The sequence below is a fragment of the Nipponia nippon genome, unplaced genomic scaffold, assembly GCF_047370975.1.
Source record: "Nipponia nippon isolate SJK-2023a ecotype South Korea unplaced genomic scaffold, ASM4737097v1 scaffold_11, whole genome shotgun sequence".
Classification (NCBI taxonomy): domain Eukaryota; kingdom Metazoa; phylum Chordata; class Aves; order Pelecaniformes; family Threskiornithidae; genus Nipponia; species Nipponia nippon.
The window spans coordinates 13833374-13855519 of record NW_028262302.1 but is presented as its reverse complement, the minus strand read 5'-3'; the positions used below and the strand labels follow the sequence as shown (position 1 = coordinate 13855519).

At 41.8% G+C, this 22146-nt stretch overlaps 1 protein-coding gene across 2 annotated transcripts in view; it reads left to right on the top strand.

Moving 5' to 3' along the window:
* FBLN5 (fibulin 5) overlaps window positions 1-22146 on the top strand; it is a 57247-nt gene that overhangs the window by 34221 nt on the left and 880 nt on the right. For both annotated transcript variants that reach the window (XM_009475895.2, XM_087747535.1), the window contains 6 exons: window positions 8996-9118; window positions 12357-12473; window positions 13431-13550; window positions 16377-16499; window positions 17043-17169; window positions 20003-20198. In XM_009475895.2, the coding sequence (XP_009474170.1) occupies window positions 8996-9118; window positions 12357-12473; window positions 13431-13550; window positions 16377-16499; window positions 17043-17169; window positions 20003-20198 (806 nt within the window). The remainder of the gene's footprint in view (window positions 1-8995; window positions 9119-12356; window positions 12474-13430; window positions 13551-16376; window positions 16500-17042; window positions 17170-20002; window positions 20199-22146) is intronic.

Genomic DNA, 22146 nt, shown 5'->3' with positions numbered 1-22146 from the left:
GTTTAGGGAGTTGATCTTGGATTGTGTCCACGCTCAGCAGGGTCAGTCGTCCTTGGAAAAAAACAGTGACCCCACACAGCAGCAGTTTGAATTTGGCTTCAGTCGGCACTTTAGGAATGTGGCATTGTTATTTCTCCCCTTTTCTTATCAAATGTAATTATCTTGAGAAAAAAAAGTTTTGAGAAAACATGTGATTTCACTGAGTAAAAATCTACTACTGAGGAAATTATTTCTCAGTGTCCAAATAAGGAGTGGGGGAGAAGTTTGGGGAAAGTGCTCTGTTCCAAATAATCTTGGAACTGATATCCATGTTACTGAGCTCGGATGTTTAGTCCTGGCCTGCAATTATTCCTATAAAAAACAGACATCCAATCTTTGTATTATTTTAAAATGGAGCCCCGAGGGTTATAAATGACTGAACGAGCTTCAGTGTTTGAGCAGACAGAGATTCTGGAACGAGCTCGCAGCCTTGAGCCTCTCTGCAAGAACTTTGTATCTCGAGAGTGGGGTGAGCTCCTGGGGTTGCGATGTTACAACAGCAGGACTAAAATACAGACAGAATAAAATAAAGAAGTAGGGCCCCCAAATCACCCATACCTCCTAGTAGAAGGGGGAAGAAGACTTTCCATGGCAAACTTTTTTTGATCTGCAAGACCTGTGCTCTCACAACTGTCAAATTAATCTTCAGCCTTACTGTGTTGAGCCCCATGGTGCTAATGGCTCTCAAATAATCATGAGGGCAAAAACATACCCACTTTTGTCAATGGTTGATCAAAAGAAGGAAACACAGCCATAGCTACTACTGTGACCCACAGAAATTTATGGCATGATTATCAGAATTCATTACTTAAGAAAGGAAGTCATGCATGCTAAATATGTTCCAAATAGAACAAAATGTAACAGTCCATCTGTGAAACAGCACACATTGCCAAAAGCGTATTGTCTTGGAAATCTGCTGTCCACATTGGCTTCCCTCTTGAATACAGAGTCCAAGCAAAGTTTTTCTTCTAATCACCAAAGTCTCCAAGAATGTGGTTCTAGCTCAGAGATGACAAGTCCACATCCTTCCATGATAGCTCTCTGCTAGGGGCATTATCGCCTTGCCAGCCAGCAGGGAAAGGAGCTGTCGTGGAGGGAGCGGAACGGTCACAGCACCCTGAGCATGGACCACACCTGCGGAGGGATAAGTGTAGTCACCGATCCCAACACTTTCAACATCAGTGGATGGACTTGAGGCAGCAGTCTCCCTTGTTCCTGTAGCAGCAGGTGCACATCATCTCCTTGGGATGGAGCTTCTTTGGTAAGCTTTCCACATGCGTTTACTCTGTCGTGTGGTATGTAACCACATGCTCATAAATACCAAAATGAAACTCATCAATATATTTATTTAACTTTTTTTTTCTTTTAAAAGTAGCTTTTTGTCAAGAAAGTCTTTTCCTGAAGGACTCTGATATTGTCTCTGAACTGATGAGCTGATCTTAAGGACTTTGTTTCCTTCTGTATTCTTTAGTGCATAAAGTCCTGTTTATGCACAAAGTCCTGTTTTACTGAGAAGAAAGGCAAACAGTGTCTTTGTTTCCAGTGGGCAGGTGCATCCAGTTCCTAAGCACCTTTGCTCCTTCTCCCCTTCTCTGCTGCCTTTCTCCCCTGGCTTTCCACCTCTTAAAGTCACTTAGCTTGCCAAACAATCTCCTACTTCCTGCATCTCCACTTCCCCTAATCTGCAGTTTAGTCCCCTCTGGGCTCTTTGATTCAACAGATTGTCTGTGGTAATAACTTGGATTCTTCCTCTTTATCTTGCTTCATGCTTCATAAAGATGCAATCATTCTATGTGTCCTGAAAGGAAGGCTGTTGGCATGCCCAACATCTGTAGGTTGATGACTCAACATCTAGCATAACGATGCTATCAACAGTTTCTAAGTTTTCCATATTTTTTCTGCAGTTACTACAAACAAACAATAGAGGTACAATATCTCTCACTAGAAATCAAATTTATTGATAAAAGTACAAACAAAAAATGAAAAACTGCACGTGTACATTTAAATCTTTGCAAAGGAGAAATCACTTGGAAGAACTTTATGAATTCCTGTTCCCATTTTCAGTAGTTTCACTGGCCAAGATAGATCTCCTAATGGCCTAGGAAATGAAAAAATATATAAGGTAAGCAGAAAATCTCAAGCGTGATGGTTATGGATATAGATAAAAATAACTAAATGTTGAATGATGTTAAATCATTTAATGAAGACTTTAAGACACCACTTTGACCACATAATCTGTATTTTTTGTGACACAGGCCATTAGAACGTTACCCAGCAATTGGTGTTTCAAGCACACAGGTTTTTGGTACAGCATATTTCAAGGAAGAAATACTGTTCAGGTTTAAGGCCCTAAAATAAGGGAACATCTACCATGTGCTTTATTATATTTTTCAGATGGTTAATCAGTACTACTACTAAAGTTTGTGCCTTATTTTTATTTTGAATTTGTCTTCTAAACACTGAATTTCATCCCATGGTCTTTTGCTAGCTTTAGTGACCATCTGCAGCTAAAAACTTTGTTTCCATTAAGATGTTTATAGATCACAGGCAAATATGCCTTGAACGTTTTCTTAAATAGATTATTAAATGGAGCATTATTTTGCTCTGAGACAAATTTTTGTGACTTGGAATTACTCTTTGGAGATTTCCTGATCGCTCTGCAATATCGCTTTGTGAAGTGTTGACACCAGAAATGTATTTCAGTAATTATATGACTAATGCAATATACCGTGGTAAGAACAATTTCCTGTGTCTACTCAGTGTTCTCATGTTTATGCTTTTCTTTCAGCAACACTGTGTCAGGAAAAGTTCGTGTTCAAGTGATTATCTCTAATGACCCCAGAGTTATTTTCATGACCAACATTTTTTACTCTTGATATATGACCTTGCATATGTCTGCCTTGAAATGCACGTTCAAATGTGCCCAGCATACCTAGCAAATTACTTTTATATAAGAGTTCTCTTCACTTTTTAGTTCGTAACTCCACCAGATTGTGATCCTCTGCATTTTATCCCAAATGTGGAAAGAGTGGACCAAAAGCACATCCTCGGCATCCTGTAGACACTCACAGCATGATTCCACATTTATGATTCTCTCTTGAGATTGCTGGTCTCCTAGTTTTAGCCTCTTTCATTTGAGCAGTATTGAATATGTCTGGTCTTAATTCAATGGATTAGAGTATTGTTTTTCTTCTTATGCTGTGATTTCTTGCAATATTATGGATAAAAATGAGAGTGGCCGCAGTCCTGCATTCTTTGTGGACATGAGTCAGTATAAAAGATCACTGCGTCTTCTGATAAGAATTAGCCTCCCTGGTGAGATGTGGTGGTGTGCTGCAGTTTGACATCTAGGTTTTCTTTCTGACTATATTAATATGCTGCCCTGTTTTTTTGTATGCATGGCTTTTAAATTATTTCATTTTTTTAAAATTTATGGGCAACAAATTAAAAATTTCATTCATTGTTCTACGATGTGGCTAAATTCTAAAGAATCCATTAAGATTACTGCTAGCTTTTACAGATAATAAAACACAAAGCCAGTAATTTGCATGCTAAACACAATTAGTTCATTTATTTATTTTGACATTGTAAATGATATTTATCCAGTCACCAGGCATCCTGCCATCTATTAAAAATACAATCAGTACCAATAAAAACAAAGCATCAGCACATCACATCCCACAAAAGGCAGCCAGTCAGCCAGAAATATAAAATAACACTTTCTCCACCCTTCCAATACCCAAATGAAAGCCCATTGTCCCAGCCACCTCACCTCTGTCAAAATGTCAAGTAAACAAAACATCACAGCCCAGAGTTGCTAGACCAAACCACCAGAGCCATAAATTTTTAAGGCAGACACACTGAGCTAAGAGAGAGGGGTGTGGTTAATTTTGGAGTATTTGGGCTCAAGCTCTTGCAGCAAGGGCTTCCTGACAAATGTATAAGGAGATGCCACCTACCTATTCTCCCATTCAGTCAGTAAACCAAAGACCTTTCTTTAAAACTCGTGGCTTCAAGCCATGAGGCTCTGTGTTCGTTCTAGCTGGTATTTCTTAGGAGGCAGAGAGCAGTGGTCTGGATGGGCCATGTAGCTGCTCTCAGGATTCAGTTGGGAAGTAACAAAGTGAATCGTTTCCACTTCAGGTCAAATTTTAATTTCAGTCTGGACTTCTGCCTGAACTTCTGCCCTTGGAACTAGCTGTGGGAGCAGTAATGTGAACACAACAACTGGAAGGATGGATGAGAGAATATAGATGACTGCTAATTTGATAGCACACAGCAGCATTATCAAGAGCCAAGACATCCAGGGCCAGCGTTGGCCAAGCATTCCTTGGCAAGAGAAGTTTTGAACAGGGATCCCTTCTGCCTTTCCTTGGTTCTCTAGTGTGGTTTTAAGTGCTGAACAGCTGCTCTCTCAAAATCAAGAACCTCTAAGGAGTCACCCAGAGTCACTAATCACTTGGGAAAATTTGGACTTACTCAAAATTATTAGGTATGACTATCTTTAACATCCTCTTGTTTTCATATGTAATTTCAGACCAACGGTCCCAGTCCTGTCTGTAAGGGTAAGAGGCGGTGTGGTAGCTAGATAACCCATTCAATTTGCCACTGACTGTGGCAATACTTCTCTCTCTGTTCCAGTAACTTTGAGGTTCAATTCACCGTTAGTGTAGAACAGTAACATTGTGAGTAGCATAGAGTTTAGCTGAAAGAGCCTTTGATACCACTGAGGTCTCCTAGTAGAACATAATGCTTTCAGAATGATGGTTAATCTTTTACTTTAGATCTCATTAGCCAATGTAGAGGCTGCACAAAATTTCTGAAAAAGCCACATCTTTGTGTTCATATAAGAGGGGCAGGTTGTACTGGGCTCCATGAAGGACTGCAGGTCAGAAATGTCTGTGACCTGTTCTTACTTCTGTCTTGTTGAGTGGTTGCAGGCCAGTCCTTTAATTCTTTAGTCTTGAATTTCCTGGTTAAAATCCAGGGGCACTGATATTTATCATCAGGTGGGACAGTGCAGGGTTTGATTTGTGTTGGGATTGGAAGGCTTCAAATAAAAATGGACTAATTGTGAACTAGCTATGTACATAAGAGGACAGGCTCTGCCCTGAATAGTTTTAGATGCTAAACAGTGAGGGAGGCTGGACTATGACAGAGATTTTGTTATCCCCATTTTTCAAATAAGAAGCAGGGCAATGGAAGATGAAGAGCAAGGATGAGTTTCCACAGGGTATATCCTCAGCACATGAGTTACAGCGTGGTCACTGCCCCTGTGCCGGTTCCTTGTCCTGCATAGTAACTACCAGGCACCTTAGTCTGTTTTCACAGAGGACAGATCTAATTTACATTTGCTTCCCAGTTCACCTCATGGCAAATGTTGTAGCCACATACTGAGTAATCTAAGCAAAATCACAGAAGAATTATTCAATAATGCTAGCTATTAGTAAAACCTAGACTTGCTCTTGGGATGCAGGTAATGTTTTCTAAGGATCTTGGTGACAAAAGGTACTAAAAGCAGGTTCAGTATAAAGAAAACCGTTCTTGGATATCAGTGATGGGTGACACCATCCGATGCTTTCATGGTACTGATGCTGAAATCATCAAATATCACAATTGACTAACACCTTGAATGGGGGGGCAGTGGGGTTTCTAGGGTTTCTTGCTAGCTTGCTTCACTTTAGCAACTCTTCTGCTCTCCAGCTGATTAGACTTTACTTTGGGGCTCAGACAAGACATTGCAGTATTTCCTTCCATGGTGAAGACTGCAACACAAGTTATGCTGGGTCAGAGGCACTCTTCCAGGCTCCAGAAAACTGCATCTCAGGGACTTCTTAGCCACATGTGCTATCCTCGTATTGAGTCATCCTTACAATTTTTTATTCTCTGAATTTGTCTTATCTGCTTTGAACCTACAAAACTATTGACAGTTTAGTATTATGTACATTTAGCATCACAGTTTTACTCTAGTATTGTGTATGACCCAGCACAAGGGCAGAGGTGGTATGAATGGGCTTTGAAGTGATATTCCCAGGGTATGAACACACCTAAGATTTGTGTTTGAATGGGACAGAAATAAGCTGTGCAACCAGAATAAGAAATGATTTACACATTATTGACTAGCTGTCACGTTGTTTCCACTTGCAATTTTCCACTCAACCAAAAATGCTCTGGGAGTGTTTTGATATAGTTTCTATGCTGGCACTTAAGTCTAGTGTATCCATTATAGGCAATCTCTCAAAGTTTTATGGCTAGTTTTCTCCCCAGTGGAAATAATTTGGGTTTTTTTATTTTCCTTTCCCTGTCAAATGTCTGGTTTTGACTTTATCAACCACACCAGTTCCCACCATATGCCGCACTGTGTAAATGGGGTGGGCAAGGCACCCTCTGTCTCCCAGCTCTGATATTCTTCAACAGGATACTTAATGGTTAGCCAATTGTTGCACCGACATTCTTCTCAGTGTGCAAATATCAGCTTTCAATTAGTGAGCCCATGTAATGTAAATAACACCTGGCAGACAGGCTGGGATTATACTACCTGTTTGAACTGAGAAGGCTGCCAAAAATAGTTGATGTGATTGCATTAGCTGGGTCTGTCAGAGTTTAATGGCTCATCATGGTAAGGGGCAATCTTAGAGAAAGCCAGAGACATGTAATATAGAACTGGGTGTGTGCACTCAGGCCCAAGTACAAAGATTTGATGCTACCAGTAAAGCTGCTTATACCTGTTGGTTGCATAAAACTTAATGAATGAAGTCAGTGAGGTATTAACCAGTGTAAAACATGGGGAGTCAATGTCTTCTGCATAGACAGCTTCAGGTTGATCAGGTTTTCTAGGAACAGCAGGAACGCCACAGGTAGCCTCCATTGTAAAAAAATTTATGTTCAAATGGAGATATGTCTCTAAAACCACTACAAAAGATGAAGACTGGGAGTAAGCAAAGAAATCTGCTTGGTAGATAAGAAAGAAAAGAGGATCGATGTCTTACTTTTCTGGAGTGATTGTACTGCTGCTCATGAAACTGCTACAAAGACAACTCGGGCAGAAAACCGATCCCATAGCCACCCATTGCTTTTGGTGAAGGACGCATGTTGCTCCCCTGCAAGAAAGATGCACCACGGAAGAGTGGAGGATCTATAGTCTTCAAGCAGCATTGCTACCATATGTGGTGGTAAGACCCTGACCTTCATTTTGTCTCCACTGTGCTTCACCTATTAATATTACTGGAAGCAGGGAGCATGGAAAATTAAAATCTCCTTTTTAAGCTCAGGGTAGGCTAGAAACAGTATAACTGGCGGGATCCCAAGGTCCCACTCCTAAAACAATAAGCAAACATGACAAATAGAAAGCTTTTTCATTTAGAAAACATTAATGTCATTCTTATTAAATTTATGGTTAGATAAATCCGTGTTCAAATACTACCAATTATGTGCAATATGCTGTATGAAGGGAGGATCCAGATTTTTTAGCCCAACCGCAGAAGCAACAGCTCAACTGAACAACATATCTATGTACCTATATAGTCTAGACTTGTTATCTTACCCCTTTCCCACTTCCCCCACCATTTTGCCAACCGTCATCTAGCCAATAAATACATGGGAACTGATTTCCGACAGAGTTAATTGCCTCTAATTGTGCTACTTTTGTTATTTTACCAGCTTTGACTCACCATAAATTGGTCTGGTACAGATGCTGGCAAGATAAGAACTCTATACTCTCTCCGTATATATATGTATTTATTTATATATCTGAACATGTTAGATACGCTGCTGTGGTAGATTGGATCAGTTATTTCATGACTGCTGGGATTTTACAGCCGACTGGCTGTGCTAGGTGCCTCAGGGGCGGATACTGAGCTGTAATTCCTGCCCTCTGCTGCCTGCTCCAGCCCAGCGCGGTTGTGAGATACTTTCGTCATGACCCAACAAAGTCTGGGTTAATAAGAATCAGGGGGCGATTCAAGGGAGTAGCATTGCTTGGATGACACAGTACTTCAGCAAAGGCCAGTGCACAGTATGCTGGAATAAAAAATAGTTTAGGTATCAATAAATAAAACATAGAAATCTGAGTTGGCTGAAAAAATGACACAATTTATCTTTTAATATTTCCATTTCTGACATCTAGAGGCAAACCCGATGCCAGAAACATCGGGGAAGAGATTGAGCAAGAAGGGATTCAGATTGAACTTCTGACTCTGAAGGCATTTTTAATCAGTTAGGTTCCACGGTCCTGGTTTATATAAGTGTAGGAATGCTATTCACCTCCTTTGCAAAAAAAAAAAAAAAAAAAGCCCACAACAAAAACACCCTAAGGGGTTGTAATAAAAACCCCAATACATTAAAAACAATAAGGATGGTAAAAAAAAATTAAAAAGAAAAGAGTTTTATTGTCAGGAAATTGATTCCAGGGAAGTATACATTTTTTTTGTCAGGTAAAGGTTGATTTTGGTTGAACCTTCTGTCAGAAAAATTACAGTGAGATAATCTGCGTTGGTGGGGGTAGGAAGTAATTTTTTTTATATGTCTGAGTTGTGTTTGTCCATCTCTCGAACTCCCCATCCATCTCTTACTCCGCAGTGGGGTTATATAGCCCTTTCAGCAGCCTTTCCCTAGGGCTGAACGCTGCCCTGTAGCACGGAAATCGCAGTTCAGTGACAGAGCAAATGTGGAAGTAATAAAAAGCTTGAGGTAATGCGATCCCTTTCTTGAGGAGCTCTGAGAAACACTGGTCACCTGCAAAAGGGAGAGATTTGATGAGCACCCTCAGTTCTCACTGCCCCAGACATTTATTATTATGAATTTTACTTCAGGTTATGGTCATTCTCTCTACTCCACCACGCTTTCGTTCCTCGCACGGAGCCAGGGTACACATTGGGAGTCCAAGTCCCTGTACAGTGTGAACAGTCTTTTGTTGTTGCCATTTCTAATATTTTCTTGCTGTATTTCTGTGTTGCAGATGTGGATGAATGCGCTTCAGATTCTCACCAGTGTAACCCCACCCAGATCTGCATAAATACTGAGGGGGGCTATACCTGTTCCTGCACTGAAGGCTACTGGCTGTTAGAAGGCCAGTGTTTAGGTAAAAACTTTGTGCGCTGTGGTGTTTGAGCATCTGTATATGTGTGCCTGTGAATAGCTGAAATAATGTCACGGAGCATCTTTGTCAAGTACACGGTTAAACCTTCGGCTACGTGGAAGCTGTCTTTCATCTTCGTAAGTGCCAATGGTATGCTTGGCAGAGAGACTCCCTCGCAGAACAAAAATGTAGATGTAAATGCCATATGACTAGCATCCATGTAAGACGTGGGATTTTCACATTCCTGGTCTGAAGGATTCCCTTTCACGTAAGATCCATCATAAGCATGTATACAAAAAGATTTATTCCCAAACAGACCTGTCCTTTCCACACTGTGACAGTGTGGACCCAAAGGGATCAGTATTTGATACCAAGAAACAGGCCAGTAAATGCCTAGATTCAACGAAGCTTTTTGCTTGGGAGTGAGAAAAAAAACTACCTCTGAACTATGCGCCATTTTGGTAGCTTCCAAGCAGTTTTATTTCGATTTTATTATTTTCCTTGCAGCAATGTCCTGTTCATCCTTTTAGCTCAGCCCTGTTGAAAAAAACATTTCTCAACAAATAGCACGGGAAAACCTTCCATCTCCCCTCTCCTCCAGCCCGTTCCCCTCACTTGACATGCCCATGGGATGATGAAGTAGATGTTAATTTTAGGTACAGAGATAGGACTTAGGAGATAGGATACAACTTTTTTTTTTTTAAAGTTTGCTCATTTTTTTTTTCCCCTTGGTGCAGGCTGTTTGCCTGCCAGCTCTGCAGAGCTGGACCGTCCTGCCACAACACCTCCGCTGGAAGGAGAACGGGCTTTCCCTGCCCATTCATCCCTGGAGCCTCTCCAGTTATTTTCCAACTTTCTCTTCCCAAGCACCAATTCCAGTGAAGGACTGAGTCGTGGCTGCTTTCCTAACTACTGTAAACAGCTGCTGTGTAACCCACCTGGCAGGGACAAAGCTGAGCCTTGTCCAAGCTGGGGTCTGTGCAGCCATAGCTGCTTTGGAGAGTCACTGTCTTGTAGTTCCCCTGGGATATGAAGTCTCCAAGCCCCCTGCTCCTTAATCTCCGATAATTCCTCTTCTCTTGGGAAAAAAAGCTCGTGCTGGGGGTTGTACAGGCATACGTGATGGGGTGGGGATGAGGGAGGGCCAGTGATGCTCTGCATCACCTGTTTTGTTACCCGTTTACTTCTCCCAGTTACAGCCCAAACGCAAGGGTTGTGTGCAGCAGTCAGGGTTTGGACGTGGATCTAAAGTACTTTACTGCTTGATGGATATACCAGAGAACTGAAATGGCTGCATTGCTGAATTGATTTGAGTATCTGCTTATGCTATTTAAAATAGGCAATAACATCCCAGTGTTGCCCACTTTAAATAATCATGGGGTGGATTATTAAAAGGCAATGCAAAGAGCTAAAAGCAAATTGTGTTTCGAGTTGATATACTTTTCCCTAAGTGTCAAAAAAGTCTCAGTTTTCCATACTTTCCACTGGCCTCAGAGAAGTGATTTTTGCTTCCATAAAGCAGTAAAAGACCTTTTACTGTAATCAGAGGGCTGGGTTGGGTTTTAGAGACAGGCTTTTTTGGTGCACTGTTAGTAAACCACAGTTACAAAAAACTACACTTTTATCTGTTGTAATTATCCCAGTAAAGTTTATACAGGAGGAGCCAGTAAAGCAGTATAGACACGACCCACCCGCAAGAAGCAGCCCTGTGAAAGTCCTTATCCTCAAAAGGTAGCACTCTTGAAATAACCGTCCTGCAAGAGCCACAGCATGTATTTAAAGTAATGCATTGTGTCAGTGAAATGAGGTATTAATTTACTCAAAACCCATGTCCCTTTTTGCCGGATTTGGGCCAAGCCTACTGCTGACCCTGGCCTTTAGGTTATCTTGCTATTATTTAGAACGCAGTGGGAAATAAAAGCTAGTAAGGGTAAAACTGAGTGTTAGTGTCCCTGTTATTTTACACAGAGAAACTATTTCCAAGACTTCTGACATTTTCAGAATGGTTTCCTGAGACTTCCTATGGCAAAACCGCCCCAGTGAGGCCAGCAACATAAACTTGAATTGCAGGATGTAGCTACTTACACAACAGATTCACAACATTGTTGTTTTTATGGTATTACCACATCACGTAAATGTTCAAGTTGTTCAAGAGTTCGGTTTCCCATTACATTCTTAATATTTAAAACAGAAAACAGCCAATTTAGCTAACAAAGAATGAACTGCTGGAATTCATGCAGATATGTATGTATACGCGTGAACCATAGGAAGAATACTGTCATTTTGATTTTCACATGCGTTGGAACCTATGGTGGGGGTCATTTCACCAAAATCTGTGCCTTCGTGCTTTGCTCCTTCTGGCAAATTGACTGGAGATAATATACTTGGTTTTCTACTGCACAAACTTAACTTCAAAGCTTTGAGAGTAGCCATTAAAAAAATCTCCATAAATCAAAAGCCAGTTGATGATACCAAAGGAAATGTAAGGCCTTGGAAGAGACAACTATTCCAGGTGTTTCATTCCAATTCTTAGCCCAGGGGCAAAATTCTTCTAGCACTTACCATCATATGTATCTTACAGCATTTTCTTGTGCTTATAACAGTCAGTTGCATGTATTGCTAATGCTGCAATTTAGCCCAAACTGCTATTTTGTCATTAAATTCACTGTTTACATTTTAGAGTCAAGAACTTGTCAGTTAAAAATTCATATAAAATGTGAAATATTTGAAAAAGAGTCTTTAAAGAATATCCTCTCTAAAAAAAGGAGTATTCAGTAACAAATACTTATTGCTTTGCTAGTGAGTAGCTTTGGTATATGTGGACATAAAAAAGGTTAATATCTTGACTCTGACAAAACTTTGCTACAACATTGGCTGTGCCTGCGCTGACGGGCTGTGCCAGCTATCAGGTATGCTTCGAGGCAGCTGCTTAAAGGGCCTGACTCTGCGCTTCCTGATGACATCACATTAAGCTGAAGATTACAGCAATGATATAATCAGTTCATAGGACATACTGATAGATGTCAGCTGTGGATAAAAACACCTTACTATATTCTTTTGGGTAGAAATGTATTTTAACTATAACTCTGGGTCTGAACACCTGAAAATTTGGCTGTTACATCCGTAACCAGTATGCTGGGTTATTTCTGTGTTACTGGTACCGTTGACTCAGTGTGTTTGCTGGTTTGTACCTGCATGTGAAAATGCAGACCACTCTACTTCTCATCTTTCCCATCTATAGATATAGATGAATGTCGCTACGGCTACTGCCAGCAGCTGTGTGCCAATGTGCCCGGTTCCTACTCTTGTACGTGCAACCCAGGCTTTACCCTTAATGATGATGGAAGATCATGCCAAGGTACTGTGTACGGTAAACCACGACTGAAATCTTTGGTCCCAACCCAGCAACACCCTCAAAACTTGCTTAGTTTTTAGAATACAAGTAACCTTCCCAACACTGCTTCTGAATATGTTCATAGGTTTGTCAGCCTGAGGTATTTCTGTAGTTTCACAGTACCTCAGAGGGGTACAGGTGCCACACGACCAGTGTATCGGGAGAAATATGCACAGAGGCCCAAGTACCTTAAAATATAGAGTTACTCAATTCACTGAAATTACCAAGAGTTTAGGCACTGAATTAACTTTTAAAATCTGAGGCAGTGTGATCCACCTGAACAGGAAAACTCTGTCAGATCAGTAAATTAAATCTGAGTCTCCCAAGTTCCAGACTAGGGTCCTGAGCCACCTTTTGCTGTGATGTGCTACCTCAATCAAAGTCAACACAACCTCTTCATAAAGCCTCTCTCTAGCTAAGCAGGCAGCGTCTTCCCACATGCTGCAGGAAACGGCCTGTGCTAATGATGTCCAGAAGGTGCTCATGTCCTAAAAGGAAAAAAAAAATGGTTTTGTCTTAGCCCTAGGTTTCCACGAGGACCATTCCTCATTGCATTATCTTCCTCAGGAATATCCTGCTGCATTTTGTCTCGGGTCTGTTATAACAAAATCAGTTCGATGGTTTTAAAATTGCAGGATAAAGGCAGAAGCATTTGTAATAAATATTTCATCCCCATCTTCCATGTTATTTTTTTGACTGAAGACATTCCCAAAATGCTTCATTTCCGTGCATGTTGTCTTTCCAACACACTATTTCCAGGCATCAGCCTGAATCCCAATAAACAATACTGACTTGGTTATATTTTTTCAGAACAAATCATTCTGACTGTACAGCTAATCTCTTTGAAATGCTTTACAGTAATGAATTGAAAATAGAGTTTGGGGAGAAGTCACTGATGCATTGGACATTGGTTTCCCATAGATGTGAACGAATGTACAAGCGACAACCCTTGCACTCAGACCTGCGTCAATACCTACGGCTCTTTTCTCTGCCGCTGTGAACCTGGCTACGAACTGGAAGCTGATGGAGTTAACTGCAGTGGTAACTGTCTTTAGTTATTTATTGTTTCAGTTTCCTTAATTCTATTAATTTTTCTTTTTCCAATGTATTGTTTTGTACATGCTTTTTAAAAAGTTTTTTGCCTTGGTCCATGGTTAGCAGCGGGATAGCTGCAACTCATAGGATCTTCTTTCCAGTTAAAGCACACAGCAAATACCCAGAAAAGCACAGCGGAGGAGGGCTGCAAATGGTTTGAAAGAAATAAGCTAAATATTAAAAAGCTTCAAGATAACGGCAAAACGTAAGAAAACGCTTTGTAATGCTGAACAGGAAGCTTTATTAGAACAAGTAAAGTAGGGATAGTCCTAGAATAGTCTTCCATGATTAAAGAAATACTTTATATAAAGCACTTTTCCATTTGCCTGTTGAATACATGTATTCCTCTTGCTCTTACGACTGCATACTTCTGCATGAAACCTTCCCGTTTCCCCTGAATGGCTCTGGCTGCGCTTCAGAAATGATATATGGTTTCTTAGTACAACTATTGCTAACCTGTTCAGCACATAGCAGAAGAAACTGTGCTTATGGCACTGTACTTTTTCCTCTTTTGTTTTTGTTTTTATTTTATTGCTTTATTTTAATTGAAGGGAAAACTTATTTCTGTGCTTAATGTTCCCACAGCCTGATAAAATTAGAGAATCTCACCAATATTTCTTGGAAGGAAAAATGCACTGGAAAATACTTGTTTTTTAATTTACAGTAAACAGATGTAACATGCTGTTTCTGAGAGACAAGATATGTGATATGCAGTATGTGTATAGATTAGTGTTTCCAAAGCTGTTCTTCCCTGCAAACCTCCTTATTATAAGGGAAAGAAGACATAAATCTCTAAAGGGTCTGACGCATTTAACATTTAGAGCTGCAACACCTAACTTAAGTTTTCTGCTTTCTAATGGAGTTTCTGTTTCTCAGCTAGACTCTCGCACCTTTTTATGTGCTCCTGAGCTAGCTGAGGGCCTGAACCACTTAAGTTCATTGCAATGCCACATAAACATTGCCAGTACAAAACGGTGACAGAAGAGGTGGTGCTTGAACCTCATTTGTGTCTGAGGGTTAAGCCAGCACAAGGGACTTTCCACCACCCAGGTTTAGAGCAGAGGACCTTTTCTTGACAATTCCATGTGAGAAAACGCTTGTCTAAGCAGGCCAAATTTCTCTGAAAGAGATTCTTTCACTTCACAAGCAATCACTAGACATTGTTGAGGCTCGCAAAGGGAATGCCTGGTTAGGAGGACACTGCAATCGGACACCCAGGATCCAGATGTATTTCAAGAGCCGCGGGATTAGTTCATGGCCTAGCAGCCAGCTTACCTTGAAGATGGGAGGCATCCCTGCCCCAATTCAAGGAGAGAGGCAGAGATTTCAACCTGGCTTTCCCAACATCGGCATTATTTTCTAATCACAGAGGTCTTGCACATGCGTTAGATGTGCTGTGAAATGCCTACCATCTTGGCCTCTGCAGGTAGTCAGCAGAATGCCAGAAGTGTTTAGGAACAGCAAAGGTGTGTCTGTCCTGTCTGGGCTCAGCAGCAGAAATGTAGGACCCTCGGGGCTTTAAGTCCCTCCAGCACTTGACAGCAGCTGAGCACAGGTTATATGAACCCGATGTGCCGGACGCCTGGGCTAGGATGCCTCGAGGGGGTGGGTGATATCTCGGTCCCTTTATGGAGTCAGCCCTCGGTCCGTGTTTTGTCAGGAAGGTGTTTTTTTCAGCGAACTCGCTGGGGCAAGTCACACAGTAACAGAACTATATAGGTATAGAGTTCCTTTCATCTCCCTTTTGATATTGTGGCTGCAGCCATAAAGCCACTTTAACATATTTGGACTTCAAATACTTTGCAATCCATCTGCACAAAACACCAAAAGTGGATAAATGAACTGAGCCCAATTTAGAAGAAAGGGAAGTTCAGTCTGAAGAGTAAAAGTGTTTTGCCTGGGAGAGTCAACATGTCAGAGCTGGGAATAAGAACTTGGGAGTTCCTGGCTGGGGCTCTGGCCTTTGTTTCTTTCTTCCCCTGAATGGGGAAATAAGGAAATGATTAACTGCAGCCTCCCTCAGTCTAGCGCCTTTGCGTGTGTTTCCCCCTCAGTCAGCCATGCCTCCATGTGCAGCTCTGAAGTTCGTCTTTCTCGCTTGAGCACAGTTCTGCAGAATACAACGACGGGTCACTTCATGAGTGCAAGGGGAAAAGAGTACAGTTTCTGCTCTCAGTCAGAGATGTGACAGACTGCTTAGCTTCCCGGGTAACTGGGAGATGGCTGGGCCTTCCCCTAGGTCTGACCCGAGCTGGGATGAGCTCTGTAGTCTTGCTGGTATGCCTTGGAAGTAACTGGCTAGAGGCTAAGAAACATAAACCAGCCGGGGCTGGCTGCAGTTCTTCTGGGACCCATGTGGCCCTGGGAAACGGAAGTTTGCTCTCCAGAAAAAAGAAAGAAAAAGAAAAGAAAACCACTGCCAAGTCTCTCCTTTCCAATTACAGTTGCAGCTTTGTTGTTGGAGTAGCTCTATCTCTGACGTAAAACAGAACTGAAAACATGGCCAACTGGTGACAGGTATTGGAAAAGAAAAATAAATAAATAAAAGCCACGCATTGTGTTCAGCAGCAGCTTTGGTTTCCGTAAGAGAAAAATGTTTAACCAAGAACTCGCTGTATAGCATTTTGCCAGGTTGCTGCAGAGCTCTAGGGAGCTGGAGGGTGCCAACCTCCAGCTGGGGTGGTGGGCACGTAGTCTGGATGGCCACCTGCCTGTGGGACTGCTCTTTTGACTGTAAAGCCAAAGGCACTAAACTTTGTTTTACCACTGCAGACATGGACGAATGCAGCTTCTCAGAGTTCCTCTGCCAGCACGAATGTGTGAACGGGCCTGGTTCTTACTACTGTATCTGTCCTTCGGGCTATAACTTGCTTGACGATAGCAGAAGCTGCCAAGGTAAGAACATTCCTGTGCTGATTAAAACCCAAGGGGACCAGAAAACAGGTCCTGTGTCTGAAAAGAGGCTTTCAAGAATTGAGATGCTTGGTCTTGGCATTGCACAGTGAAATACTTGTAGGGGCCAATTACATAATTCTGGTAAGAATGTCATCATGTGAACAGTCCCACTGAGGTGAGTTGGTGTGTTCATGTGAGTAAGACTTTACTGACCAGGAAACAGCTACACAGGAAAGCCCTCAGATGCTCTCCTCTCTGCTACACGTCTCTCTTTAATTTTCCCATTCCCTAAGGTCAGAGAGCTTGAGCAGCCAATTTCTTTTCTATTTTTGCAGCACTTAGCATATGGGAGCACTCCAACAAGCAGAAATGAATGGAGTGAAAACTGATCTTGAAAGAGGGGCCAGTCATCAAAAGGTCACTTCTCATGGTGCAAGAGTGTTATGAATTTTGGGGCAATTCCTTAAGATGGAAACCAGTTTGTAGGAGTGGTGTCTTGCACATATTTCCCTGCTTTAGCCTTTCTCGTTTCTTGTGTTTTAGATATCAATGAATGTGAAACCAGAAACTTCACCTGCACTCCGCAGCAAACGTGTTTCAATATCCCAGGAGAATATAAATGTTTAGACCCAGTAAGATGCGAGGATCCTTACATCCAGATTAATGAGAAGTGAGTAACATACCCACCGCCACAAAAGCAAATTCTGTCTGTGTGAAGTGTATCTAGAGCAAACCAAATAAGTTGCATTTTTACAACACAGCCATGAAGTGTGTCTAGAGAGCTATACATACATGCTGTTGCTGCATTTACCATTGGTAAGCTTTATGAAAATAATAAAATGCAATTCCTTACCAGGTCACCAGGTGGGATATGATATGATGCTCAGATATGTGGGAAGTTAGACTGGAAAAACACTTATCAGTGAGTAGAGAAAACAGCAAGGTTTGTAATGTAATAAGAGACATTTACTTACACTACTAACTGACTTCATATATGCTCAAATGCAGTCTGTTTATTAGTATGAGTATTTCCTGTAAATATTAACTACCTTATGTCTGGGAAGTACTTTAAAACATTAGATGATAGTTATACAGGATACAAGTAGTTTCCTACTGCTTAAAGGTTAAAAGTGCTGAAAAGTCCACAGACTGACTTAACTCGTTCAGAAATTGGGTATGTCTGGATGAGGCTGTTAGCACTGTTACTGTCTAAATTTGGAATTATTGGAGCGAGCAAAAAAATAAATCCCACATTTCTAAAAGTTGCCTGTTTCTTTTACATTTTTGTAGGTTATTTTCCTGGGGCTCAAAATATTTCAGCTCCAGACAGATCTCTCTATATTGCAGCCCATACTATTTCATCCATAGTGTTTCCACTAAACCCAATTACTTGAGATTGGTTGGTAGCCTAACGGATTTTATAGAAAGGCAATTGATGAAGAATCAGCTTCTTTCCATTATAATTTATTCATGTCCTTACTTTGCTTTCTGAACTAGAGCAGCTGAGGAGTGAACACGTTCTGTTCTTCCAGTTCTGGGTTTACCTACCTTCAGAGGTGGTAGAGTCTTTAACTGGAATTGGAAGTATCTCTGAAGCCTCTGTATCTAAATTCCCCAGAGCCCAACTATAGAGTCCTCGCAGATCAGCTTGCACCAGAACTCTTGATCTCTGAGCTTTGTGTTTGGTGGCTTTGGCTCGTGACTAGATGTGACTGCATTTAATTTGTGGCATATGTCTAGAAGTGGTCAGTATAAAAGCCAAGTGAATTCCTTGCATCCGTGTTTTCTGTGGAAAGAATTGGGTGTTTGTAATGCCAGGAGCCTTTTTATGGGGGACATGCCAGATGAACTGTCTGAAATTGGTGTCGGTAGTGGAGGTTATAGAAAAAACAGGCAAAAAGACCCAACTCTTTTCCAGCAAATTCCCCAGCATGGCTTTTATAAAGGGACATCCTGCCTCACAACTTTACTAGAGTTCTCTGAAGAAATCAGCAGCATGTGGCTAGGGCACATGGGCTGATGCAGTCTGCGTGGGTTTCCAAAGGCTTCTGAAAAGAACCTCACATAAGGTTATTATGGAAATTAAGCAGCCATAAGTAAGAGACAAGTCCCTGGCACAGAAGAGTAAGAGGTTGAAAGATAAAAAAGAAATACAGTATTAAATCGTCAGCTTTCACAGTGAAGTTCTGTAGAGGTCTGAGCTGGACCTACTTTGTCCAACATATTTGTAAGCAACCTGGGAAAAAGGATAAACCATGAGATGGGCAAAGTCTGCAACAGTATCTGATGACAGTAGAGAAAAGGGTGGACAGAAAAGAATTGCAGAAGGATCCTCAGTGACTGTGCAATAAAAATGTTAGATGAAATTCTGTGTAGATGAATGTAAAGTAAAAAGACAATTCCAAATTCACAAATTAAATAAAGAGCACTGATCTGATCATAATCCATCCAAACTGAGATTTGAAGGTTGTTATAGATAGTTCCGTGACATGCAGTACGCACTAGAGGTCAGAAAAGCAATCTGAATTTGAGGTGTTAATAGGTAGATACTATCCTTAGAGCGCGTGCCGTTGTGTACCCGTATCTTCAAGAATGTGCAGTTCCTTCGCCTCCTCTCAAAAGAAATATAACTGGACAACAAAGAGCAATGAGGGTGATCAAAAATATGGAATACCTCCCTTGTGAGAAACAGCTAAGTTAGGACTCTTCAGCCATGAACAGGGTCAAATACGAAACCCTGAGCTGCATGGGGTGGATAAGTAGGGATCGACTGGCCGCTCTCCTTGCCACAGAAGAGCTGGGAGCATCAGAGGAAGTCAGCAAGGGGCAGTGCAGAGAGAGGTGAAGGGGGCTGTGGAGCTCCTGGCCGCGGGGGCTGCGGACGTCAAACATTCGTGTGGGTGTAAGGGGAGGCTGAACAAGCTGTTGGATAAGAAATGCATTAAGGGCTGATGAATACACAGAAGACATCTTTGTTTCAAGAATTTCTTGAGTCAGAAATAATTGGAGGCTGTTGGTGGAAGTGGTATATGCTTGGCTTGCTGTCCTGCTCTTCCTCAGGGCTCTGCATTTGATGCTAGAGCTTTGGTTTGATCCAGGATGTCTCACTGTATGTTTTCCTGTAGTATATAAAAGATTGTTAAATGCTGAATACAACATTTATGTAGCACCATCAGTGAAATGATCCAATAATTAACATTATTTTTGGGACAGTTCAGTTTAAATTACTGTCAGAACAAACATGTACCAGGTATTAAGGAGACAAAGGATGCCAAGATATTTTGGCATAGAAGAGAAGAAAAAGAAGGCAGGGATATAGGTAGGCCAGAATAGCAACACAGAGAATACTAAAAGTGAGAAAATTCATTACAAGTTTCACTGATTCTTTTAGCTAGTCGACAATATTATTTGTTTGTTTATTTATGCAGCTGTATTTGCATGTAACGAATCAAATATTACAGCAATTTGTAACCCCTGATGACAATCCTATTTCTGACAATTAGCCGCTGCATGTGTCCAGCTGAAAACGCCGGTTGCAGAGATCAGCCATTCACCATCTTGTACAGAGTGATGGATATGGTGTCCGGGCGGTCTGTGCCTTCTGACATTTTTCAGATGCAAGCAACAACTCGCTACCCTGGAGCCTATTACATCTTCCAAATCAAGTCGGGGAACGAGGGCAGGGAATTCTACATGCGGGTAAGTCTGGCGCTCACCGAGAGAAAACACGGAGTATCTTCCTGTTAGCTGAATATTTTTCTGATAGCAAAACTCAGTTTTAAATTAATGTCATTTAAACCTCCAGTATGAGGCATTTTTAGAGGCAGACATGCAGGGGCTGCTGGCTCTTTCAGGAAGGTAACCTACCCAAAGCAAACATGCTTGTTTTATGAGACGTTAGGTTCAGGAAAGTCCAGGGCTGTACCCATGTCTGCGAATAGCTTAGGTCTCCCATGCTCAAGAGAAAATATAGTGCCAAACTCTTTTTTATTTGATGGACAATCAGTAATTGTCACTGAAAGAGTCAACATTTCTCATTTGTTTTATTAAACGCTTCATTGGATATTGGAAAACCCGAAAACAAAAAAAGTGAGCAAAAAAAACCCCTTTATCTCAATAATTGACTTTCTGGGTTCTTTTCTTTCATTTGTTATGTTTTTTTGTTCACTGAGAACACATATTTTGTGTAGACGCTGTTAGAGAAAACACAACTGCTTTTTTTTTTAATCTGAATTTTCCTCAGAAGACATCTCCGTTCCTCAGTCATCTTCACTCCACCTCTGACGCGCAGGGGTGATGGGAAGTGTCTGCACAGAATGAGGCACAGCCATGAGGGACGGCGGCATTCAGAAGGTTGATTTTTAACCCTAGCCAAAACTCATGTTCACATTAAGTGATGTACAGTGGCTATTGATGGTTCCCATGCCTCACAGAAACCAGTAGCGTGATGGATTTCGGTAGATAGACACATTTCTCCCGAGAGCCTCAGGTTCTCACTGTGACAAGACAGAAAATGTTGCAAAATTCCAAAATGACAAGTGGTCCAAGAATGCTCATTCACGTCTCACAAGATCTTTCCCGTTGCAAAGCCATTGCTGATCCCACCGACCTTTTCCCCTCGTCTCGCTTGTTCTGCCAGACGCTAAGGCTCCAGCGACCAGCATCGTTGCTCGAGTCTGCCAGTTTTCTTTTACTTATTTATCACACAGCCATTCCTTCGCCACCTAAACCACCCCGCTTGCACCAGCCGCCCTCTCCCCGCCGCGGGCGGCAGCGCCGTTCCCCTCTCAGGCTGGCAGCCAGCAGGTGGTGCCCATTGGTTGCGCTGGGAAGGGCGGGAGCGGCGGGCGGGAAGGGCAGGGGCGCTGCTCCCCGCGGCTGAGGCAGCGGGGCCCGCCGCCCGCCGCCCGCCTCCTCCTCGCCGCTTTCTCGGGCTTCTCCGAGCAGAGATAACGCAAACGCTCCGTTTCGCGGTAAAACAGGTGCCGCTTTGTGCTTCTGCTGGAAAACAAATTGCACTTGGTTTTAACGTCGGCAGCTCTGATTTTTAAACGCTCATAATCCACTGTTCTGGCCAGATATTTCAACGGTCTGCTTCCACTTACTAAAAGACAGGTTTTTCTGAAGTGCCTTCACAGACTTAAAGCTCTCTTCAGAGGGTAAGGTTTTGCAACGTTAACATACACAGTTATCCAACAAACCCTGATCCTGTTCACATAGGCACATCTGTTCTCCAAGCTCTGTTAACATAACCCCTTCTTGGTGTTCACTGCTTGAAAGTAACAGTGCTCTTTACATCAAACAAAATAATATCTCACGCACAAAAAAAAAAAAAAGGTGTCACTGCTTGTGCATATGCTAAATCCATGTTTTAATCTTTTTCCATTTGGACAATAGCAAATTTCTACGTTCAATAGCTCCTTTTATGTGCAGGGCTCCCAAAGGCTTTACAAACTGTAGAAGGTGATAGTTCATACAAAACACCAAAATGGAGCCAAATGCTGAAATGCAGCTCCCTCTCCCATAAATTGCAGTAGCTTCTAACAATGCAGCAGAAAACAGTGTTATTTTGGCTGCTTAAAGACCATGGCCATAATGTGGTCTCACCTGAGACGGTAGTTTTCAAGAGCCGTTTTTTAAAATCTCA